At 43.0% G+C, this 25,840-nt stretch overlaps 2 protein-coding genes across 3 annotated transcripts; one reads left to right on the forward strand and one right to left on the reverse strand.

Moving 5' to 3' along the window:
• The first annotated feature begins 4 nt into the window (after positions 1–4).
• Positions 5–11,528, forward strand: slc8b1 (solute carrier family 8 member B1). Its single transcript, XM_061671693.1, is given in 16 exon segments — positions 5–406; positions 408–428; positions 3,396–3,548; positions 3,830–3,882; positions 4,178–4,235; positions 5,250–5,355; positions 5,427–5,594; positions 5,694–5,807; positions 5,874–5,948; positions 6,529–6,659; positions 6,732–6,873; positions 7,788–7,909; positions 8,643–8,796; positions 8,897–8,977; positions 9,174–9,238; positions 10,279–11,528. Coding segments are annotated over 16 exon segments (1,767 nt in total). The 5' UTR covers positions 5–265; the 3' UTR covers positions 10,462–11,528.
• On the reverse strand, positions 11,081–25,660 carry tpcn1 (two pore segment channel 1). 2 transcript variants are annotated; one of them, XM_061671685.1, is made up of 27 exons: positions 25,388–25,660; positions 25,027–25,121; positions 21,032–21,168; positions 20,397–20,573; positions 20,212–20,325; positions 19,780–19,910; positions 19,460–19,548; positions 18,707–18,741; positions 18,539–18,597; positions 18,347–18,446; positions 17,450–17,566; positions 17,219–17,343; positions 17,082–17,130; positions 16,937–17,000; positions 16,792–16,836; positions 16,665–16,721; positions 16,532–16,585; positions 14,411–14,483; positions 14,169–14,276; positions 13,915–14,076; positions 13,707–13,822; positions 12,990–13,036; positions 12,843–12,911; positions 12,663–12,759; positions 12,200–12,339; positions 12,002–12,088; positions 11,081–11,532 (listed from the first exon to the last, which is right to left on the reverse strand). In XM_061671685.1, exons 2-27 carry the CDS (start codon positions 25,118–25,120, stop codon positions 11,383–11,385), a joined length of 2,496 nt encoding a protein of 831 aa, XP_061527669.1. In that variant the 5' UTR covers position 25,121; positions 25,388–25,660; the 3' UTR covers positions 11,081–11,382. The 2 variants fall into 2 exon arrangements, with proteins under 2 accessions (XP_061527669.1, XP_061527671.1); XM_061671687.1 differs by having other exon boundaries at positions 11,439–11,758.
• Between the last annotated feature and the right edge of the window lie 180 nt (positions 25,661–25,840).

Consider the following 25,840-nt stretch of genomic DNA (forward strand, 5'->3'; position numbering starts at 1 on the left):
GAGCTTTCTCCGACGTGTCGAGGACGTTTTTAACAGCACTCGCAGTGTGTATAACCTGCCAAAGAATCAAGCCGCACGTCTACGTCAATGTGCAGCTATACACAATATCGACTTTCATGATTTAAATGCCTAGCGACACTGTTTTTAGTTCCGTTTTAGCAGAAAACCGGATACGACCGCAGGCTCCGCCGTCTTCTTTAGTGTAGCTGTCACCAGAATGGACGTGACTCCTAGATAAAAAACAACAACAAGGAAACAACAAGTCATGTCTGTGGCTTCTCTGCTGCCTCTCCTGGTCGGGACATTGCTGCCCCAGCAAGCCTCCTCGGACTTCTCTGTCCACACGACCCGGACAGGTGTGGAAGTAGACGGAGGGTCCTTAAACGCCTCACTGGCCGTCACGTCCTGAGACAAACAACGACGACGAGGTTGGTGAGATAAGAAGTGAACATGAACTGGCGCTCCTCGTGTCACATTCAGGGGACACATTCAGTGTGTGTTGGGGGGGATACATTCAACCTGGCGCCTTGTCAGCAGCTTTTGGTCACATGACCACAGGCACGAAAAACGACGATTGAAATCATGTACAGTGCTTTTTTTTCTGGGGGGGGGGGGGGGTATGTTAACACCTACCAATGCACAGTACATGTACTTTGCACTTAACATTATGCAGTAAATTAGTTCCTGTAATAATACGATAAAATGCAACAAATACACAGTATATCTAAATAATGTCGGTATCATGCAAAAGATTAAATATATAACTTGAAAAGTGACCTCTGAATTAGGATATCTGCTGTACAATATCTTCGATACAGCATGACATTAAATAACATTTTAATTAAAAAAAGCATGTCAAGAACATACAAATGGAGTTTGTGCACTGTTATTCCCTGTAAAATTAACAATGAATAAATATAAAATAATACATTAATTACTTCCATTCATACACAAATTATTAGTATTATTTCTGTAATATATATTACAATTATAGTTAATTTTTTAATCCATGCAAGTTCCAGATCATTGCATTGTTGTTCCCTTTTTCAAGCAATATGTGATACTACATTGTTGGCAAATGCAAACTACTTTACTAGTTTCATAAATATACACAAGAGGAAATATGTTATTTTGCCAACAAGCTCATGAAACCTTCTTCAACTTCGAAATTGAATATTTGATATGCATATGAGTCATGATTAATTAGTGCACAATTAATTCAACAGAGCATCTTCTTTTTCTTTCGGCTTGTCCCTTTAGGGGTCACCACAGCGCGTCATCCTTTTCCATGTAAGCCTATCTCCTGCATCCTCCTCTCGAACACCAACTGCGCTCATGTCTTCCCTCACGACATCCATCAACCTTCTCCGTGGTCTTCCTCTCGCTCTCTTGCCCGGCAGCTCCATCCTCATCATCCTTCGACCGATATACTCTCTCTAATTTCGTCTCCAAAACATCGAACCTCGGCTGTCCCTCTGATGAGCTCATTTCTAATTTGATCCAACCTGGTCACTCCGAGAGCGAACCTCAACATCTTCATTTCCGCCACCTCCAGCTCTGCTTCCTGTTGTCTCTTCAGTGCCACTGTCTCTAATCCGTACATCATGGCTGGCCTCACCACTGTTTTATAAACGTTGCCCTTCATCCTAGCAGAGACTCTTTTGTCACATAACACACCTGACACCTTCCTCCACCCGTTCCAAGCTGCTTGGACCCGTTTCTTCACTTCCTGACCACACTCCCCATTGCTCTGGACGGTTGACCCCAAGTATTTAAAGTCCTCCACCCTTGCTATCTCTTCTCCCTGTAGCCTCACTCTTCCCCCACCAGCCCTCTCATTCATGCACATATATTCTGTTTTACTTCGGCTAATCTTCATTCCTCTGCTTTCCAGTGCAAGCCTCCATCTTTCTAACTGTTCCTCCACCTGCTCCCTGCTTTCACTGCAGATCACAATGTCATCTGCGAACATCATGGTCCACGGGGATACCAGTCCAACGTCATCTGTCAGCCTATCCATCGCCACTGCAAACAGGAAGGGGCTCGGGGCCTGATCCCTGATGCAGTCCCACCTCCACCTTAAATTCCTCTGTCACACCTCCAGCACACCTCACCACTGTTCTGCTGCCCTCATACATGTCCTGTATTATTCTAACATACTTCTGTGCCACTCCAGACTTCCGCATGCAGTACCATAAAATGTCATCAGAACCAACTACCTTTCCATTTTTCTTCCTCTTTAATGCTTTTCTAACTACCCCCTTACTAATCATTACCACTTCCTGGTCCACCACACTTGCCTCTTCTACTCTCCCTTCTCTCTCATTTTCCTCATTGATCAACTCCTCGAAGTATTCTTTCCATCTACGTAGCACACTACTGGCACCAGTCAACATATTTCCATCGCTATCCTTAGTCACCCTAAACTGCGGCACATCCTTCCCATCTCTATCCTTCTGTCTGGCCAACCTGTATAGATCCTTTTCTCCTTCTTTAGTGTCCAACTTGGCATACATGTCATCATATGCCTCTTGTTTGGCCTTTGCCCCTATGTCGCATCTCAATGTATTCCTTTCGCCTCTCCTCAGTCCTCTCAGTGTCCCACTTCTTCTGAGCTAACCTTTTTCCTTGTATGATTTCCTGTACTGTGAGGTTCCACCACCAAGTCTCCTTCCTCTCCTTTCCTGCCAGAAGATACACCAAGTACTCTCCTGCCTGCCTCTCTGATCACCTTGGCTGCAGTGGTCCAGTCTTCTCCTGTCCACCGAGAGCCTGTCTCACCTCTTCCCGAAAAGCTGCACAACACTCGTCCTGTCTCAGCTTCCACCACGTGGTTCTTTGCTCTGCCTTTTGTCTTCCTAATTTTCCTCCCCACCACCAGAGTCATCTTACACACCCCTATCCTATGCTCTCTACCACAACCTTACAGTCGGTAACCTCCTTCAGATGACCTCGTCTGCACAAGATGTAATCCACCTGCGCGCTTCTCCCGCCGCTCTTGTAGGTCACCCTATGTTCCTGCCTCTTCTGGGGGAAAAAAAAGTGTTCACTACAGCCATTTGCATCCTTTTTGCAAAGTCTACCACCATCTGTCCCTCCAAGTTCCTTTCCTGGATGCCGTACTTACCCTTCACTTCTTCATCACCCCTATTTCCTTCAGCAACATGTCCATTACGCTCTGCACCAATCACGACTCTCTCTCTGTCTGGGATGCTCAGAACTACTTCGTCGAGCTCCTTCCAGAATTTCTCTTTCACCTCTCGGTCACATCCTACCTGTGGGGCATAGCCACAAAGGGCTGCATTAATTGCATTAATGAATTAAACAAAGAATACAGGGGAATAATATTCACTTGCATCCGTTTATACTGTCTATATACTTGTGTGTGTGTTCAGTGCGATAATGTGATGAACGTCAGCGCTGCAGACCGCTGTGCATTCGTCAAGAGCACACCCGACTGCAGCATTGAAGATGGCTTCATCAACTATCTTCAAGTGGCCTTCTGTCTGCTTCCTCCCAACCTCACACCCCTCACAGTCATTCTATGTGTAAGTCCTGTGTGTGTGTGTGTGTGTGTGTGTGTGTGTGTGTGTGTGTGTGCGCCGTTTGAGGAAGTTTGGGAAACTTACATTTCTCAAAACGATGTTTTTTTTTTTTTTTGGGGTCTTGACATCACGCATTGCTCCACAATGAAGACACTCTTGTGAGCGGCGTAAACACCCTTGCACTGTTTCTAATACAGCCTTTGTTGTCATGTGTTATTTTTGCACCCCAGCAACGAAACTAGAACACTTCTGATACTTCTTCCCTGTTTTGCGATTCTCCACAGATTATATGGCTGTTCTTTTTGTTCGTCATACTTGGCCTCATCGCATCTAAATTGTAAGTGTCTCTCTTATGTCGAAAGTGTAATTGAAAGTTTATTGATTATATTCAGCCATATAGCACGTGAATTGATCTCTTTCATTGTGTGACTGCTTCTTCGGTCACATGCGCATTACACTGGAACGATTTCATTTGTTTCAATTCACTGGTGTGACTTTGAAAGTGGAACTTTGTTCTGCTTTTCTACTTCAGCCCCACTGACCATGAGCGGGAAAGCAGCTGTTGTGTATTTCATAAAAATATCTATTTTTTGAATGAATTGTTAACACGTTCTCTCTCTTTTTCTCGACAGTTTTTGTCCCAACCTGTCAGCCATCTCCACAAGTCTGCATCTCACGCACAACGTAGCTGTATCCTTCATCTCCAGCCCCCTCTCCGTTTTATGACTAATCGCAACAAATCTGGCGATGCAAGGCGATTAAGTTGTGATTTTGTTTTCCCAATCTACTAGCCGGTCATACCTAAAGGTATTTTAATTTCAAGGATGATTTGGGATTTGCAGTCTATCCCGGACTAAATGGCAAAATGAAGGGTGAAATCATGATCGTTTTGATATTTGAAGCATGTTTTTGGAATGTGGGAGTAAACCGGAGTACCTGGAGAAAATTCACACAAGCGCGGGGACAACATGTAAGCGCCACACAGGAGCCCTGGACCTCAAAACTGAGAGGCAGACGTGCTAACCACCATCTCACTGTGCTGTCCATGCTTCTCTTCAAGTCTTTATTTAACTTTCAGTTTATGTTGCTTTCTATTCTCCCAGAGGCAGAAAGAACTCTCCTGAGTTAACACAAGTTTTGACGGAGGCACATCTTGTCGCTTTGTCAGTGGTAGAAGACCAATGAAAATCAGTTGGCGTCTCCTCCCGTTTAGCAGCTTTGGAGATAAAAATTAAGTAAAAAAACAAAAATCAAAAACACTATTCACAGGATACAGACATATTTACAACTTTGTAAATATGTACACTTTGTAATATACTAGTAGCCTAAGGTGTTATTTACATTTGGGTAGTGCATTTGTTTATTATAGTGAACAAAATGTGTAAAGGCGGGGGTTGTCCTTAAATGTCACCGAAGGAGATGGAGATGATTGCTTTTCATAGTCGGTGCTACAAGCTGTTTTTGAGCGTCGCGGTTAGACTTTGTCCTGTATTGTCTCGCCGAAGGAAAGGGGGAGAAAATCTGTCCGTGGAGTTGTCTTATCACACTTCCACAGTTTTCTTGACAACCGTACGGCGTATTTCCTCAAATTGCGGCCTCTATTCTAACGGACATCATGCGCTTTTACAAATAACCGCCCCGCAAAAAAAAGTTTTGTGTCCATATTGCTGAATGATCTGTCCTTGACTAATGTTCGCTGTCGAGGGCGTGACTTTCCTTGCTCTTGGTAATGGAGCTCCGGACATCTTCAGTGCCATAGCGGCGTTTTCCCACCCTCACACCGCTGGGCTGGCAGTCGGAGCATTATTTGGTATTCGGGCACACAATAAGATATAAATGTGAACCGTGCAAATGATCCACTTTGTCTGTCACTGCTGGTAGGCGCCGGTATATTTGTCACTACGGTTGTCGCGGGCAGCGTGGCCCTGGTCAAACCTTTCGCCGTAGCCTCCCGTCCTTTCTTGCGTGACGTCATCTTCTACATGGTGGCGGTGTTCTGGACTTACCTCATCCTGTACAGAGGAACAACCACTCTGGGAGAAACACTGGGTACACACAAAGGCTCAATTTTGCACAATAACACCTTACTTGCCTTTACTTGACCGGTTTCTTTTGCAACATTAATAACATTTACGCTTTTGTTTACAGGGTACCTGGGCCTCTATGTAGTGTACGTCTTGACAGTCATCATCAGTGCCTACATCTATAGCCGACTAAAACGTTTGCGCAGTGCATCGCTCGACGGTGTTGCACATATTCAAGGTTCATCACACAAACACATATAAAGCAACACAGCATTCATCCCTTCATTGCTTGTTTCCTCTGTAGCAGCCTTTGAGTCGTCGGACACGTACGACGACGACGTTCCCTGTCTGCTAGCTGGGACGGATCAACAGGAATATGGTGGGAAAGCGGACCCTCCTATTAACGCGTGTTGAAACAAAAAGTTAGGGATATTCTGCTTTCAGGTGAAATTTCCAGATGAAGCCAAAAGGCAATGTAACGTTTAGTTGAACTTAATTTGACCCTCTCTAAACTTTTCACTCTGGTCTCCGAGCGTGCACGGCTTTTCTCCGGGTACTCCGGCTTCCTCCCACCCTCCAAAACAAGGACAGTCGGTTCATAGACGTCTCTTAAGTTCGACGGCCACTTCAATGCCTTTCTGTGACTCCTCCAGTGTCTCATCTTTTTTTGCAGCCTGCTGACCAGTAACCGAATCATATTCAGATTGTTTGTTCATTTTCTGCACTGTCAATCTGAAATAATGTCCTGTTTTTTGAATAAACGGTTAATTGAACAAATGATCAAGAGGTGATGGAATGAACCTCCTGATAACGTTTCCGTCCATTTTTTAATGTAATTGTTAGTTGCAGGCCGGCGGCACGCTGAAATGTCACCTGAAAGCTGAAAATCACTAGCTTCTTATGAGTAGTGTATTTGTTCATATTCAACAGCATTATGATTGATTGATTTATTTGATCAGAGTCTGAGTACAGGCCACTCCTGCAATACACCGAGTCCACTCGCCAGATCTTGCTCAGCTCCATCAACCCAGTGGACAACAGGAAGTGGAGGAGGAAAAACTGGAAGTGGAGAGTCCTCAAAGTATTGAAGGTGTGCCAAATACAGACACACAAAGTCCAAAGTGCGCCAACGCTTTCTTAAATCGCGGCGCCCACCTCTCAGACCCCTGTGGAGGTCGTGCTGTTGCTGTGCATCCCCGTTGTGGATCACGATAAAGAAGACAAGAACTGGAGGCGACCTCTGAACTGTCTTCATCTGGTCACGGGCCCGCTCACGTGTGTCCTCGCCTTTCAGTCTGGAATTTGTAAGTGGAAAGAGGAAATGACTTATTTACTGAAAGATTGTCTGGATCTCATCTGCTGCCACTGTGGAGATTTTTGTGTGTGTATTTTGGGAAGTCTCTGCATTCATTGTTATTTGGATTAGCAACTTTAATGCGTACCTGTAATACAAAGTTGGATCACAAAAAAAGTAATTATTAAACATGAAAACGAAACAAGCTCTCCCAGCTCCTGAAATGCCCGTCCACCATCTAACACACACAAATAAGTGAAAATCACTAAATGTTTTCTACAAAATAAGTTTGAACAATGCATTCCTAGTTATATATACCATCCATCCATCCATCCATCCATCCATCCATCAATTTTCTACCGCTTATCCGAGGTCGGGTCGAGGTAACTGGGGATCGGATCCCCGCCTTCGGTCACCGCCCAGCTCGCACTGCTCCCGACCCCTATGGCCCCTCCCACAGGTGGCGAGCCCACGGGAAGGGGGACCCACGTTACCCTTTCGGGCTGTGCCCGGCCGGGCCCCATGGGTGGAGGCCCGGCCACCAGGCGCTCGCCTTCGAGCCCCACCTCCAGGCCTGGCTCCAGAGGGGGGCCCCGGTGACCCGCGTCCTGGCCAGGAAAAACCGAGTCCATCGTTTGTCGCCATCATAAGGGGTTTTTGAGTTATATATACACTACATAAAAAAAAAAAAAAAAAAACTTGGGATATTAGGCTCTCAGGATGAAACTAAAATGCACTACAACCTTTACTGGTAAATTTGATTTGACCTTCTCTAAACTTTTGAATGTCCGAGTCTTCAGTGTTCTCTAACAAGGAGCAGAACTGCAAAATTCACGACAGAATTCACGATCCGAATATCCCTAACATTTTGTGAGTAGTCTATTTGTGTTTTGGTCTTTAAATCCACCTGCGTTTTCTGTCTAGTTGGAGATTATTTGATTGGGGGCCAGTTTCCTCTGTGGCTGCTCACTCTCCTCCTGGGACTCTTCCTTTGTGCCATCGTGTTCTGCAGCACCACCAATGAGTGCGCCCCCAGATATCACTCAGTAAGTGTGTGTTAAGATCCTCAGGCAAGCGTGTCAAAACGTTTTCCTCCAACGGCCGCATACGGAAAAATAGAAGGAAACAAGGGCTTTGAATTGAATTTATTAAACACCCAAGTATTAGCTACTGTTTTTATATTACTGTATACTTATTTTGAAAAACAACTTTCTGTTAAAGGTGTTAAGGCAAATCCTGCATCCCGCTGGAATAGATCGGCCCCTCTGCTGAGCACCAGCCAAATCTCCAAATCTCATCTCCACATTCAGAACAGAAACATGAGCAATCTGTAGTAAGCTAACCTTTTTCGAAGTAGTTACTTGAGGATCATTGATGTGATCGGTTCACAAATCGCAACTTGACAGAGCAGAAAGTGGTGGAAAACAGTTTTTGCCTCAGAAGTGGAATTATCTTTATTGCCCATTTTTGTGTGTGTCTTTGCAGATGTAGAAAAGCGCTATATAAATTCAGTTTATGACCAGTAGTAGTTGTAGTCGTGGTCAGAGATGCAAATCCTTCCACCTTTTTGACACCCATCCTTTTTAATAGCTTTGCAGGTCGTATCAAATATTATTTTTAGTATACGCTGTGGGCCCCCCAAAAAATGGTAGCAACTGGCCCTCAGGTTGTACTTTGGACACTTTAAGTTTCTGTCCAAAATCCACAGAATTACACCTCAACCTTCCTTTGTTCCCAATCCAACACGATGTTTGAATACATCTGATATTGTTTTGGCAGGTCTTCGCTCTTTTGGGCTTCGTGGTGAGCGCAGTGTTGATCAGCGCGGCGGCGTCCGAAGTGGTCAGTATTCTGCACATGCTCGGCGTGGTGCTGAGTCTCAGTAACACTGTGCTGGGCTTGACTCTGCTGGCGTGGGGCAACAGCATAGGAGGTGAGCCCAATCAAAGTGTTTGCATGTGCATTTGATATAGAGATAAACAAATAAATAATTACTAGTCTTTAATAATCACAGCCACTTTATTTTTTGTTAGACTGTTTTTCAGACATCACCCTCGCACGGCAAGGTTACCCGAGGATGGCCATATCGGCCTGCTTTGGGGGCATCATTTTCAGTATCCTTATTTTCACCGCACGTTGCTGAGATCTAATTTTTAAACTTTGGCTTTGACATCGAAACATCAATATGAGACAATACATCTACCGACCAGCTTTCATTTGCAACAATTGATGGTCTAAAAGAAAAGTACAACGAGAGCAAAGGCAATTGCGTGTTTATGTTTGGGTGCACCTTAACTGCATCGCCACCAGACATGTTATTCGGGGTGGGGTTGGGCTTGCTGGTGCAGAGGATCAAAACACACTCTGAAGTGCAGGTAATTCACTCACGCACAAAACACACAGCTCACCTGCAAATAAATACACAGGACTTGCACAATGTCATGACATCCAATACAAGCGCTATATCGAACATGTTCAGTTTTGAGGTATTCATTAAAAAAAAAACAAAAAAAAACGTTTCATTACTGTAGTTTGTTGATTACACTTATACACGCGAACTACGCGTCCATCCATCTGTACCAGTGCTTCTTGACTGTTGTCAATCTGCATTTTACTATTGGTGCCAAGTCAACAACAACTAAGAAAACATGTTGTCAAAAAAAATCGCCTTTAAAAACACATTGAAAGTAAAACCCTCCCACTCCAAAAAAAAACCAAAAAAACATAATTGACACCCACGGAAAATATTTATAATCACCTATATTAATAGTTTAAAATGTAAATATACCACAAACTCATCTTACATTATCCTAAAAAATAAATAAATGTCTTACAGATTATTTTATATAAAACAACACAAAAAAATGCACCAAAAGTACACATGTGCATGCTTAACTTCCACTAACAACCCAAGCTAAACTTAGCTCCTCCCCGAGATACAAAGATGTTAGTCTCTCAGTTGAGATGGACCACTTCAACATACTTCCTTGACACCAATCACCACTTTCCTACTGGCCAGGGCTTTGGCACTATTTTGTGGCAGCTAAGAGTGTTCTAGAAAGAGCTCCAAAAAGTTTTACACCAAATGGCTAAGGGAAGAAAAAATATAAAATGCTGCCTTTCGTGGTACCTTATAAACAAATGCGGATGAACCCAACAATTGCACATACTGTACAAATGTGAAGATATAACAAAAAAAATTTAAATAATTTAAACTAACTGTCCATGAGCCACCAATTGAAAAGAACTGTTAGATTCCAACTTGTCTGTGCACAAGCTGAGCATTTTTACCAATGTGATGGAAGAACATTTGATTTTACAGTATTTGGATATCATTGTCATAAGCGTTGTGCCTGGTCAGTGCATTTTTTTATTTTAATTTTTTTTTTTAAACCACTGTTGTTTTCCTTCTTAGCTGGAACCAGAAGGACTGCTGACATGGATACTGGCAGGTTCTCTGGGTTTGTCTTTGGTGCTGTCTTTTGTCATCGTTCCACTGAGCCACTTCCACTTGGGTCGACCCTATGGCATTTTCCTCCTCATCTTCTACTCCGTTTTCCTCATCATTGCTCTGCTCACGGAGTTTGGCATCATCTAAGCGCCGTATAGACGCCAGCCTCACATGAGGGATGTGAAAAGGACACTGGAACCATCGAACCAATGTTTTTATACTCAACTTGACTGCTATCTACAACCATGCTGTGTTTTATTTATGGAACAAAGCAGTTTTTACTTGAGAAGGCCAGAACACGATTGTGTTGGCAATGTGGGTGTCCAAAGAGAGGACACGTGTAAAGTCAATTCAGCATTTCGTCTTTTAAACTATGCAATAACTTAATGTACTGTACATGACAATCAAGTTATTTTAGTGTAATTAAATATGGGGACAACACTATGCCTTTCACATATTGTTACATTTCATCATTTTTAATACTGTTCAAATGTTACCACCAGCCAAAAATGCTTCAATGCCTTTCTGAAAGGTTTATTAAAATCTCTTTACTCAGTCAAGTACAGCACTAATGTACTAGTTCTATAAAAGTAGAATGTTTTCAGTAAGTGCTTGTGGAGTTAAGCTAAAAAAAAAAGCACTGTTTATATTTGTACATGTTTGTTATTCTTTGTGTGTGTCGACTCTAATAACACGACTACTTTAAGGCATCAGGTTGAAATACATAATTTACAAACACCAACTCCAAAGAAGTTGAGGCACTGTGTTACAGAAATACAATATAATTTAATACAGTACAAACAGAGACAAACGGATCATTTTCATTGGTTTTGGTTAATATACAATACTTATTCTGCCTTAATGTTTAGGAATTAAGGAATTTTGAATGCATTGACACATCGCAATGATATTGCTACTTGGATTCACTTTGGAAAACTGTTGCGAGTACACGAATGTCAAATGTTAAGCTGTTGCAGAAATTACTTAGTTATAATTGACACTTTCCATAGCACCACAACATTGTTTAAGTCATGTTTTTTTACAAGAGGTCACAAAAGACCTCCAGCATTACATATGTACATTGCACACTATGAGAATTATTAATCCTTCGGCTCCTTCCGTAAGGTTAATTGCTGAGCTGCTGTCCCTTGCAAATGTGCCGCTTGTCCTGAGAGAAGCCACTGCGTCCTCACCTCGCATCACTTGACCAGCTTCCCACTGTGGGAAAAAGTGAGTGTGTTGGGGCGGGATTCGAAATCCTGGAGTGACATAATTGTATGTGAGCGCAATGCCGCAGGAGCTAGTTAATACTGTAACGGCCAGTATGCGAGTTTAGCTGAGGCGCAGGCACGAAAGGCGGATTAGTGGTGGGACTGTCCAAGTCGTGTTCTTGACTTTGGTCTGGCTGAGGCAGGTTTTCCCGAGAATACTGGAAATACCACTCCTAGAAGAAGATGGGGAGGAGGAGCAACATTTCAGGAGAAGCAATCAGACCAGCTCTTATGTTACGTTTAATATTTGTATTAAAATTGTTTGTGTTGCTGCTTCCCGCAGTTGACACTTGTTTACCTACATTTTGTCCATTTGGAAATGTGAGCGTATTTCGGCGTTGATTAAATGTAAACGCACTGGCCACTTTGACCTTCAGTGTAAATCCAGCAGACAATGACAAAATCTTTGTTCTCACCTGCATCTCTTCTTCATACATTTTCATGCTAAGGTCACACTTAGTCCGTGATCGCCGCCCTTGGTATAATAGTGATGAGTGTTCACTCTGAAGTAAAAAGGAGAGACACTTAAAAAAAAAAAAAAAAAAAAAAAAAACAAGGAGCAGGGGGATTTTAAAAGTGTGGCGGTTATGTTTTGTTTGTTTGTTCGTTTTTACCCCACTGCAGCCCATCGCTTGCACGACTCCCACCAGAGAGCTGAGGGACGGCTGCCCGGGACATGTCTGCTTGTACAACTCCAGAGTGGACAGAGCTTCTTCACGGCTCACTTCAACCTCAAACACGATTCCGTTCTCATCTAGAGCACACAGACACCGACAAGACTTCAGTGTTTCATCCAACACTGTTCAACACCGCTAAACATCGTCCCAAAAATGGAGTGTATCCGTGGGAATTTGTGTTCATTCATCCACAAGAACGTGTGCGAGGTCACTGATGTTGGACCCGACAGATGACTTGGCTCACACAATCAGTTTGAGATCATCTCATGATGGGGTTGAAATGCACTCGCACTCACACTCAGACACACACACACTTCGGACAAAAAGACTCACAAAAGACTCAAAAACCCACAGACACACAGGTACTCTCACACACACAAAAACAGACACTGGCTCCCACCCTCTGGGTTCTCCAGTGTTTCCCGGTTCTTGCGGCTGTAGTTCATGCGGAAGACAAAAGCATCCAGGATGAAGGCCACAATGATGGTCATCACCACCTGGAGAGGGCGTAAAGCAACGTTGCGCGTGACAAAAGAAGCAAGCCGAAGACCGTCGAACGACACGGCACGGCGAGCCTCACCATGGTGACGATGTAGAAGGTCATGAAGTAGAGACGGCTCCAGTGGCTCGTCATGGAGGTCACGCCTTCCTACAGCGCAGCGGGGAACACAGCAGCGGTCAAGCAGCGATACGCGGTCAGTGACATCATCGTAGGACATCATCTCACCATTGTGATGTACCAGTTGTTGACAACAGTTAGCTCAAAGAGAGTCACTGGAGGAAGAGGAAAAAAAACAATCCATCATACTTAAAACTAAACTTGGCTTAAGGACTTGTATTAGTTCATCACATGTATATAATATATGTCAAACCCATGTATTATACAAATGTATTAAACACATAGCACAATACTTTTCAGAAGGCCAATACCGACCTCATTTCTATTTTAAGAACCTATTTGATACTTAAATATAATATTAATGCGTTATCTAGCTTTACTGTTGCAAAACTAGCTAAACTGAAATCAATTTAAAATGAATCCAAAAAGCTTATAATGTTGACAAAATGAAAACGAACTACATTTTCACTGAGGTTATAGTTTTAATTAGTTTTGTAAACAGTTATGTCAGCTATTGTTTTTTTTTTAAATTTAAAACACACTCTTGTTTTTATATTGTCCTGTTCTGTCGTGTTCGGCTGCGTCGCCCGCTCTGAGGCGAAAAACAACAAAGCTCGTGACGGCACAAAACCTTTGCTACCTGACTTCTTGTCACGTGGTTTGGCATGAGATAAACGTGCAGATTAGTTCTGAAACATGACAGCAACATAGTCATATTCTAAGTTTATGAATTACAAATACATTCAACATTACAGCCAAATAAGAAACACTGGACTGTTGGGTTACAAAACGTCAAGCAAGAGAACAAGAAAGAAAACTTGTTACCAAAGCTGCTGAGAATGTTGTTGAAGTTGTTGAGATAATAGTAGCCTTCTTCCAACACTGTTTTGTTGCCATGCGTGACGTTGATCTGCTTGTAGGAGTCGGCCACTGTGCTGGCGCTGAGGATTAACACAATGTGGAACAGATGCGCTGTCTAACAATGATCTTTCTTGATGCAGAAGACCGAAGGAACACTATTTCAATGACTTACTTGCAGCAGTTGGGGTAAATGACATCAGCGAAGAGCTCCATGCCCACAATGGCAAAGGAGTAGTAGAAGATGATCAAAGTCAAACCCAGACTGGCCATCCTGGGGAAGAGCTCAAACATCGTGTCTAACACGTTGCGATACCTCTTCTTGATCTTAAACAACCTGCAGTGACGTGTTCAATGAAAAGGGTCCCAGGTCACAAAATCTCTCTAAACATTCATCACTCTGGTGTTAGAAGTAGACATGAGTTGCACCGGAGCAGCTGAAGTGGTCGTAGCACAACGATAAAGTAGAAAGGCTCCATATCGAAGGCGAGTGCAATCAGACCCAGGAAGGCGAACACGGTGACTGAGAAGTCAAACCTGGAAAGAAAGAAGACAAGACGGGACTATCATCATCTTGCTTACGCCATCTTTTAATCAAACAGCCTCACAAAAGGACTGAGCTCTGAATGCAAAGTCCTGTTCTGAGTCGAAATGTGACAGTCAGTACTCACAGATTCCATCCAGAGCTGAAATAAGCCAACGGTCCCAAACCTGACAGCTTCAAAAGCACCTCCACACCGTAAACTGGAAGTGGAATGAGCAGAATTACAACAGGTTGACAAAAACAACTCCCAAACAACCAAGGCCAAGAGGATGGTGATGATCATCATAACTGAACTTTTGACAGTGAAGGCCACAGTGTATGAACGAATCACGTCATATTCTGTAAACTACTGGGGATAGAAGCAGAAGATCTAAAGTTGAAACCATAAGTTTACATAAAAAGACAAAAACAATAAAAACATCTGACTCCACCTTTCTTGTATTTGCTAAGTGCCAGAATAACGAGACGAGGATTTTTTGGGGACATTTTTTTCGTTACACCAGTCAGACGTTTACATACAGACACACCTGTGGATATATTTGAACGAACATGTGAAACACTGCTTCTTTGTGTAACATCATGGGAAAGACAAAAGAAATCAATCAACATATCAGGAAGAGGACTGTGGAATGAAAACTGGTTCATCCTTGGGTGCAATTTCCTGATGCCTGAAGGTGCCACTTTCATCTGTTCAAACAATTATACACAAGTATAAGCACCGTGGGAATGTTCAGCCATCACAACACTCAGGAAGGAGACGGGTTCTGTGTGCCAGAAATGAAAAGTGCTCCGGTCCCAAATGTGCATATCAACCCAATAACAAACGCAAAGCACCTTGTGAAGATGCTAGCTAAAGGGTGCGTCATTTATCCACAGTGAAATGAGTACTGTACTGACATGGGCTGAAAGGCAAGTCTGCCAGGAAGAATTCATTACTCAAAAAAAAAAAAAAAAAAAAAAAAAAAAAAAAAAAAAACAGATTACAGTTTGCAAGTGCACACAGGGACGAGGACCGTAATTTTGGAGACATGTCCTGTGGTCTGACGAAACTAAAATTGAACTGTTTGGCCATATTGAGCATCGTTACGTTTGGAGGGGAAACGGGGAAGCCTGCAAACCTGAGAACACCATCCCAACTGTGAAATACGGGGGTAGCAGCATCATGTTATGGGGTTGTGCTTCAGGAGGGACTGGTGCACTTCACAAAATGGCATTATGAGGAAAGAACATTATGTGGAAATACTGCAGCAACATGTCAAGAGATCAGCCAAGTTAAAGTTTGGGAATCTCGTCAATGGATCGTCCAAATAGACCATGACCTGAAGCATATTGCCAAACTCGTTACAGTGTGGCTTAAAGAAAAAAAACAAAAAAAAAAGTAAATGTTCTGGAGTGCCCACCACAAAGCCCGGATCTCAGTCCTATTGAAAATGTGTGGGCGGACGTGAAAAGGCATGTGCGAGCAAGGTGGCCTACAAATTTGTCTCAGTTACACCAGTTCTGTCAGTAGGAATGGGCTAAAATTACTATTATGAGAAGCTTGTGCAAGGATATTCAAAACATTAGTCCTACAGTTTAAATGTAATAATACCAAGTACTAAGGGTATGTAAACGTTTGACTGAAAAAAGTAATGAAAAATTGGAATAAAAAATCCTGTCATTATTCTGGCATTTAGAAAATAGAAACAGTTTTAGCAATCCTAATTGACTTAAAACAGGAAAGGTTTAGGCTGATAGCTTGTCAGACAGTCTTTTTATCTAGTGTATGTGAACTTCTGTTTTCTCTCCCGTTTCATTTATTCAGGATTAAAGCGTTGCCCTTTACAGCACAAGGAACCACATTGGGTGAGTTTACAAGGTGCTCATTGGAATTTCTGGAAATTCACCATCTTATACCATCAGATTTATTGGATTAGATTAAAAAGATGTTTTTATTTGCGTAACTATATGAGATGATCACTTTTTTATTATTATTACTGTTACCATTACATTTCTTTTCTGCTTTGATGTAACAAAGTAGTTCTACTGCACAATAGTGAGAGGCATATGAAGTTACCAAATATGGCTCTTTGTCCTATAAAGGGCCTAAACTGTTTTATAGGATATTATTATAAAGCTAAATATGACAAAGCCAATGTCTTTAAAAGTCCTACAATGTTTTTTTAAATAGACCTTTGAATTTCCACATATTTTAATGAGTGCCCTATAAAAGGGTTCATTTGTGGACGAGTGTGTGCAGCCTGCTCACTGGTAAGGAAGACAATATAACTCCACGGCACCAATCGAGACCAGGAAAAGCCACCTGCAGAAGAGATTATGATCAGTAGTCACATTTATTTAGTTTTGTCCAACGTATTTGCATCACAGGAAAAACGTCTTACTGTTAAGAGTGTACGTCTCCACGAGGATCCACACACCGTTGATGGCTACAACCGCATCTGTTGCGTGTAGGGAGAAGGTTTTGGTCCATGCATGTACGATATAAACTGAATGAACATAAAGACTTACACATGGTGTACTGGAAGGCCTTCGACTTCACCAGCAGGTTGATGCCTGTAAAAGTGGAAGTTACAAGTAGATTGTGAAACAAGTACAAGGGACAGCAAGTCTGAGGTGGAGATTTTGTAAAATAAAGGGAATATAGAGAACGCACCTTTTAAAATAATGTAGGCTGTGTGCGGGAGGTCATCGAACCAGTGTTCCCCACTACGCCGTGCCTACACGACGCATACGGGATGTTTATATCAGCAATAGCGTGCACAGAAGTCCGGCATGTACACTGCACGTTAGCTCATTACCTTCCATTTAAGGCCTGTCACCTCGTAGAATTTATAGAAGTCCTGCAGACTGCGGAAGAGTCAAAGACACACGCAAAGATGCACTTGACCGTAACAGAGCAAAATCAGATTTGGAGAGATGGAGGGGAGTCGCCGACCTGAGCATGGGAGCGTCAGAGGTGTTCAGAGCTTTATAGGTGAGGAAGCGGTCTCGCGCAGACAATCTCGGTCTGTAAAAACGCATCAGGCCATCAAACTGTTTCAGTGAGACACCCGTCGGCCTCTGAAGGGAAACGGCAGAGCAGCATGTCAGTCGTCATTGTGGCTCTGGATGCTCTGAAGCTTGGGGCAGTGAGCGGATGCTCATGTTATGATGATTATTAGCTCACCTGGCGGCTGACCAGCAGCTGGAAGGCATGATCAACAGCGGAGCGCTTGTGAAGCAACAGAGACTTAAACTTCATCTTCTCCACGTCATTGAACGTGTCAAACACCACTGCCAGCAGCTGGAGGGCAGAGCAAGTCAGCGAATGAGATACTTGGAAATGCCGAAGTGATAAGAACTCAGCACACCTCCATTATTACTGAAATACCTGTCTATTCACTCTTTTTGTGCCCAGACCGAAGCGAAAGTATAACTTTAGTGCCATCTTGTGGAATAGTGGTGTTTTTGTTAAGACAACTTCTTCGGTGGCGTGTTTTTTCATCTTCTTTGAAGATTGTTTTGTTGGCGGTCCTTGAATGTAGTACCTTGTGCACAAAATGAAACCTTAAGCTGAAGTCTGCTTTTGCTTCTCTCCCGATTCCAGCTTCTTATAGTCCGTATAGTCTACTTTGCAGTTACAAGTTGCCTACATTCCCTAACATTTATTAGTGCGTGTAAATGCCAAAAGTTGAGTTCAATGACTTAAACCCATGTTTTTTTTTGGGTGCTGTCACATCGGTTGGTGCTAGTGTGTTATTCTGGCAATCTTAATACGATTGACTGACCTCATGTGAAGGTGGTTTGTTTTGAATAATTTCACTACTGAATAAAGTTGTTTATGTAACATGGGTTCATGATTGCGTACATTTGCCGCCATCCTGTGGTGGTCATCTATTCGCAATTACGAACCCCTTTTAAGGGGGGATGTTAATTATTCACAGACTTTTGCTAGTCATAGCAGGGCTCAGTACCCATCGCTGTGGTTCACTGTTTTTACATTTTACGAATATAACCCCACAAAGGAAAATTCAATTCACACTCAGCTTTAGATTTGTGTGCTGGGGTCAACTTAAGACTGTACCAGGTTCATGATGAAGTACAGCTCAATGGAGAGGTACACGATGAAGAACACACAGGACCAGTGATTCTTCGAGTACGCTGGCATCATCACATCAGGGAAACTGCAACAACAACAACAACAACAAAAAGCAGCTGAAACTCAAGTTTGCTGGTTTGTGCGTTACATGATTGCGCCAGATGCCGCTGCGCTTACTTTGCGGTGGTCAGCAGTACAAAGAGACTGACCATGCTGTTCTCCAGAGTGTTGAAGTACTGTGGTGATGACAGACACTCTCCAAGTCAGGAAATGTGACCACAACACACATGCACACACGCAAAGGCACCTCAAAACTAAGAACAATAAAAAGTAACTCCAACTTACTGGGTCTGATGTGTTTGTAGAGAAGAGGCAGAAACCTGGGTTGAAAAAACATAAACAGTGGCAGCTAAAATCTGTACGCAAGATTATCATTTTTTGTATTGAACAAAAATGGTTGGCATTAAACAAGGTTCATTAAGCTTAAAAAAGTCAAACGCAAATACAGTAAAAAATTCAAAGAAAACTTGCTGAACATGGTTCAGTAAGTTTTCTTCTCTCTGGTTCTTGCATCAACATGTAATTGAAGCAATTTTGCACTTTCATGAAGCATTTTCAAGCTTGTCATCCTACAGCTGTGGTAAATTACTTTGTGAAAATATATAAATATAATTTTTAAGCTTGTGTTTTGTGTACATCTTTATATTCGAATGTTATTTTAACATGCATTCCAGATTCATGTAGCTATGAAATACGGGCTACTGTGGTAAATTTTAGTTCAATTTATTCTCCTTGTTCTGTTTTCATATTGTAAATTTTATTAACTTGTGTAATTATTAGTTTACAAACATTATTAATCATTTTCATCTGAATAATATTAGAATACATCATTTTATTTCATGTACTGTAAATTACATAAAATTTAAAAAAAGCATACGTGTAACAAAAAACAGCAGACAAGTATGACAACAACATTGCATAATTTTAAATACAATATTGTTTTCTTAATAATGTCTGTAGGTGCATGAGTCATGGACTATGTCTGAGTTATTGTGTCCAAATAAGTACTCAGCACTTTTCAAAATAAATGATGCTCACCCAAGATAGCAAATATGACCATGAAGAAGAGCAGAAGTAGGAGGATGTCAATGAATGGCGGGAGTGACTGGAAGATCTGCCGCAAATTTCTGATTGGATGAGAGAAATGCTGTTAGTTGCCTTTGCTGAAAATAATAATAATAATAACAATAATTGGTGGCAACACTGAAAAACCTTGGACAGATTCCTTCAAGTGTCTTTTTCAGTCATGTACACTACCGTTCAAAGGTCTGGGGCTACGTAGAATTAAAAATGACATTTATTTTTATTTTTTTTTAAATAAAGAACAGTTTTTTTTCCATTAATGGACCGTAGTGTACCTGCGTACAGCACCGCAGTATCTACAGTCCACCAGGAATATTGGCCTGAGGGCTCGGGTCACTCGCATGTGCGACGTCTGTCGGACCAGAACCACGATGGCCTCCACAAACTGCAGCAGCAACACACACGCCTGGAAACAGATGCGGCCCAGAGATGCAAGCTGAAGCTAAGCCACTAAGGCACTGCATTGGGGGTGACGTTTGCAAGTAAAGCAACTACACTGATACCTTGACATTTTTGAGTTGGTCCTTCTTAAAAATAGTAATAAAATAGTGATATTTTTTACATCAAAATCATGTAACAAAAATTTATTCTACAGGTAAATGGGCTGCTTGCACATCATCCTAACAAATTAAACTTTTAAGTCAATGTACAACTGTACACGACATTCTTAGCCAGCGTTATGCACGCCAACGGTCTGCGTCAGTTACCTTCACCATGGTCCTCTTGTGTCGTATGAAGGTGCGGAAGCCCAGCCAGCGGAGCTTCATGCACAGTTCAAAAGCCACGATAACCAGGCCGAGCAGCTCCAGGGTGGCGTGAACCTACACGGGGGGGTCGAACACACTCAGTCAACGTTTTCCATTCACGTGGACGTGCGCTCGTCTCCGCTCACGTAAACGTCCAGGCGCAGCGAGGGCACCGCGGGAGCTTCGCACAGCGACAAGGTCATGAGCAGGAGGCCCGTGAACAGCTCCATCATGTAGAAGAGGTGGTTGTGGGCAAAGAGGTACGCCGCCAGCGCCTTGGGGTTTCGAGGGTGGGTGAAGAACTTGTCGTTGTTCTCTCCCTCCTGCCAGTTGATGTTCCAGAAGAAACAAGGGACACTTCCATGTTAAAACTTATATTATCACAACATAAGATTTCTTCCATAATCACATGAGCTCACACAAACATTCAAATAAGTACTGTACATTTACAGTGATAAGCGGCCAAAAAGGACTAATAGAAACATTCAGTAACAACTTGTGTAATGGTAAACCTACATTCATAATAAAAAAATTAAATAAAAAAACATCTATAGTAGGATGTAGAGGACACTGTTCATAGCACTTCCAAGGTCAGTTTTCAACTTTATGCAGTGGCCTAGGACGGTGCTAGACAATACATTTGGTGATATTGTTGTTTCAGCAATGCTGTAATGACCACATCAAACTAGAATGTCACTCCACCAAGGAGTTACCAAAAGTCAATAAATAATCATGTGACGCCGCAGCTTTGCTTGCAAACTGTACTCTTGCATGTGAATACCTGCAAGTAGATGGCCGCCTCCTGGTAGTTCATCTCCCAGCTTTGCCGTATAGACGTATTGTGTGCTCTGTGAGTTTGAGGCCCTGGTGTTGACACCACAACACTATTGACTATGCCATAGTTTCCTGCACTGCCATCTGGAAGAAAACACGAGTTGAAAGAGTAAAACATTAATAAATAATATTAAATTTAAAAAAAAAAAGAAAGTAACATGGTTTAGTTGAAAATAGGTCCAACACACAGTACACAACTGCTCCTAACATAGCAGTCCAATTGTATCTGTAGGTAATAGGAGGAGACCAGAAGCTGATTGCTCCTCAGATCTTGACGAAAAGGCAGCTATGTGGCTGTTTAAACGCTCCATTGATCCTTCTGGATCTGTGTGTGTGTGTGTGTGTGTGTGTCTACACGGTGGAAGTCTACACAGAACATCTCATTCGCAGTTTCAGCTTCCACACACATGGGGATACAGATGGCCCGACATTCCACGAGCCTGATGTGAACTGCAGAAAAACTTGAGGGCTGTGATATGTGAGTGTCTAGGACAAGCGAAGGAAGCAAAGTGTGGATCCTTTCAAAACAAGGTTTGGGATGTACAACACTATAAAATCGAAAAGGAACTCTGAAATGCCCCCTTGTGCCTCAGCAGTAAAATGTGAACTTTGAACCCATTGCATATTTGTAGCACTTGCATCTTGTTAAAGGATGAGTCATCAACATTTCTTAAAACAGAGTAAAATGAGGAAGTAAAACATGCTATCCTGTACATAATTAGAGGAAGAAACAGCCTGTTTTGATGACCCAAACAGCCTAGTTAAATAAATGTTCATTATGTTAATACAGGCGGCACGGTGGACGACTGGTTAGAGCGTCAGCCTCACACTTCTGAGGACCCGGGTTCAATCCCCGGCCCCGCCTGTGTGGAGTTTGCATGTTCTCCCCGTCCCTGCGTGGGTTTTCTCCGGGCACTCCGGTTTCCTCCCCACATCCCAAAAACATGCATTAATTGGAGACTCTAAATTGCCCGTAGGCATGACTCTGAGTGCGAATGGTTGTTTGTTTCTATGTGCCCTGCGATTGGCTGGCAACCAGTTCAGGGTGTACCCCGCCTCCTGCCCGATGACAGCTGGGATTGGCTCCAGCACGCCCGCGACCCTAGTGAGGAGAAGCGGCTCAGAAAATGGATGGATATGTTAATACACAGATTTAAAAATACAGACCAAAAACACTCCATGTGTTCTTCTCCAGCTGCATGTTTGTCATCTTGTTGTAGTCTAAGTGCTCGTCGCACGCATTGTGCATGAGCCCATGATTCAGGCGTTAACTTCTTGGTGTTAACGTCTTAGAATGTTGACACAATCAAGCAAACAAAGTGAATCTGAAAAATGCAGGTACAGCCGATCGCTGTCCACCGTGACACTGCAGTGTGAAGCTCATATTGCATTCCGGCACATATGCGGACAGGAGGACAGGCAGTGTCCACCTTGAGTCGTTCCGATCGCTCATGTGTCAAAACAAAAAAAAAACACTCTGGTCTGGCTCTCACCATTTTCTAGTGTGCGCATTTTCTTCTCTGATGAGTCACCATGTAACTTCTATGAAAAGGGGAGGGGGGGCAAAAAAGGCTAAAGGGATGCTTGTGACTTTGAGCTCATTCCAGCGACCCCGGCACGTACAGGCAAAACTGGATACAATTGTATAAGGCCATACCTTAACAAATGAACGCTACTTATCGAGTATCTCATTCACAGAACACTTACACGTTACGGTGTTTACCATGCAACACCCAAAAGAAGCTCCTGTCAACAGCCAGGACATCCAGCACATATTTTGGGACACGCATTAATATACGTCCTGAAGTTAACCAGCTGGCCAGCTGAACAAGTCATCACAGCTCAGTCAGCAAATATCAACAGCTAAACAAAATAGCAACGAGTAGCAACATGTTTTTTTGGCAGCAATAGAAAAAAAAAAGTCATACGTGTGTGTGTGCATGCGAGTGTGTAATGGAAATTTAGATTGGAGGAGGTAGAAAATATGAGATGGCAGTTGAAGCTGAAAAGTATCACTTTGGGTTATATTGGAAATATTATTTGTGCAGGTTATTTTCTCTACAAAACTAATTGTTGTGCTCTGTTCAAATCATTTAATATTTTAAATAGTAACATTGAATAGATTATAATGATGAATATCATACCATATCAACCATATCATATCAGGTGTTTAGTACACACCTTGAGTTATGTTAATAACACAGTGACGTCACTGAAGTATCACATTATCTGTTAAGTTATGTTAATAACAAACCGGTGATGTCACTGCAAGACTGACTGATATTGCAGTGGTAATAAGAAGCATGACTATCCAAAGATCTTACTATTGTTTATTTACTGTACACACCTAAAGTGCTATTACATAATTTGACCGAGCTAAAAAACGACTTAATTTTAAGTAGCTAATTTTTTTTATTTTTAGCTACTTTTGTCATTTAAATGCAGCGTAGCTTGCTCAGTACTAGGTTTATGTACATACTGTCCCAATTTCGCTGGTATCTGTCGCACGCACGCAGTATTTTATCTTTGTGAAATCTGTCCAACAACGTTGAAAAGCAATTTCTCGGTCTTTGTTAACTATTTTTGAAATTTTGTCCTCGTGCACCAAGTTTGCTCACATACTGAGCATCCCCCGGGGGCCAAGCACCCCTATCCAGAACAACTACTACTGACACCCCTGATTGATAAACTGTCATGTTGTATGACATTTTATAATATCGTTTAAGATGAAGAACATAGCACTAATGTACTTGTTGTTTTTTTTAAGGACTGTACCATTAGGACACCAGGACACCCTTCGCCGTTCGATGATCGACTTTGTGGTCGTATCATCGGACTTGCGGCCGCATGTCTGGGACACTCGGGTGAAGAGAGGGGCGGAGCTGTCAACTGATCACCACCTGGTGTTGAGTTGGATCCGATGGTGGGGGAAGATGCCGGTCCGACCTGGCAGGCCCAAACATATTGTGATGGTCTGCTGGGAACATCTAGCAGAATCCCCTGTCAGAAGGAGTTTCAACAGCCACCTCCGGCAGAACTTCACCCATGTCTCGGGAGAGGTGGGGGACATTGAGTCCGAGTGGACCATTTTCCGCGCCTCCATTGCCGAGGCGGCCGAACGGAGCTGTGGCAGAGTCTGGGGTAACTGGGGCAGGCTCTCCTATCCCTGGGGTTGAGGTCACCGAGGTGGTTAAAAAACTCCTCTGTGGCAAGCCCCCGGGGGTGGGTGAGATTCGCCCGGAGTTCCTAAAGGCTCTGGATGTTGTGGGGCTGTCCTGGTTGACACGCCTCTGCAACGCGTGGACAGTGCCTCTGGATTGGCAGACTGGGGTGGTGGCCCCCCTTTTTAAGAAGGGGGACCAGAGGGCGTGTTCCAAATACAGGGGGATCACACTCCTCAGCCTCCCTGGTAAGGTCAATTCAGGGGTCCTGGAGAGGAGGGTCCGTCGGGAAGTCGAATCTCAGATTCAGGAGGAGCAGTGTGGTTTTCGTCCTGGCCGTGGAACAGTGGACCTACTCTACACCCTCGGCAGGGTCCTCGAGGGTGCATGGGAGTTCGCCCAACCAGTCTACATGTCTTTTGTGGACTTGGAGAAGGTGTTCGACCGTGTCCCTCGGGAGTCTCCAACTCTCCCTGGAGCGGTTCGCAGCCGAGTGTGAAGCGACTGGGATGAGAATCAGCACCTCCAAATCTGAGACCATGGTCCTCAGTCGGAAAAGGGTGGCGTGCCCTCTCCGGGTCGGGGATGAGATCCTGCCCCAAGTGGAGGAGTTCAAGTATCTTGGGGTCTTGTTCACGAGTGAGGGAAGAATGGAACATTGCAATATTGTTGCTTTTTGTTCTGTTTCTTTATTCCACTATTTTTAAGTAACATAGTGGTTTTTTGTTTTGGTTTTTTTTACAGGGGAGTTAAAATAGCAAATGCAGAGAGCTGTACTTACTCTCGTCTCCCCTCTCTTGGTCCTCGTTGAGTAAACCGCTGTTTGCATCGTCCCAGGTGAGGATGAGTGGCACGTCATCGTCGTCGACCTCCATTCTTAATACAAATAAAACAGTCTGTTACAAACGTCGTCTTACTTGGACAGAAACACTCCAAGAGTAAAGCTAGCTAGCTACACAAGTACACTTAAAAAATGCACAACACCATATCGTGTAATGAGCTAACGCGAAGTTGTTAGCTAACAAGCAAAGCAGAGTTCTTCAAAGTGGACTGTGATAAATCAAACAATGCGAAATAAAAAGGTCTAGTCGACAAGCATCGAAGTGATTATAAAGTTAGTGTGCAAAAGGCGTGTTGTTTACAGCTTTGGTGATGTCCTCCTAGCACCCAGGGGACATCTGTCACTGAATCAATTGGCGCAGAGCGTCACAAGCGGTCACAAGCCGCCCGCCTGCGTCCATAGCGGCATCTTCAGATTCTCGAGATTCCAACTCCGAAACGATTCCGCTTTTTAAGGTGTTGGTTTTTTTTCTTCTCAGACTAGTTTTCCTCATCAGCAACAAAAACAATGTAGGTAAGGTATTTAAAGCGAGCTCTGAAATCAAGTTGGATTTTGGTGGGCGGAGTTGTTTACGACAATTTCGGCGATTCACGGCAGGTTGTAGTTTATTGTGTTTTCAAAATAAAAGGCATCAACATTATTTTGATACAATACGAAACACCAACAATAAGTATTTTAATAGGCCCGTTAATATATTATATAATTGAGACACATGAGCATTTTAAGAATTGTAAACAGGGGAAAAAAAACATTG

This window comes from Phycodurus eques, chromosome 3 (assembly GCF_024500275.1).
Source record: "Phycodurus eques isolate BA_2022a chromosome 3, UOR_Pequ_1.1, whole genome shotgun sequence".
NCBI classification, from domain to species: domain Eukaryota; kingdom Metazoa; phylum Chordata; class Actinopteri; order Syngnathiformes; family Syngnathidae; genus Phycodurus; species Phycodurus eques.

Excerpts from the sequence above, each read along its gene's own strand:
- tpcn1 (XM_061671685.1), bottom strand. The coding sequence starts at position 25,120 with ATGGAGGTCGACGACGATGACGTGCCACTCATCCTCACCTGGGACGAT. Across the intron at positions 21,169-25,026 it reads CCAAGAGAGGGGAGACGAGA|ATGGCAGTGCAGGAAACTAT; the intron begins GTAAGTACAGCT and ends GTTTTCTTCCAG. Across the intron at positions 19,911-20,211 it reads ACAAGAGGACCATGGTGAAG|GCGTGTGTGTTGCTGCTGCA; the intron begins GTAACTGACGCA and ends ATCTGTTTCCAG.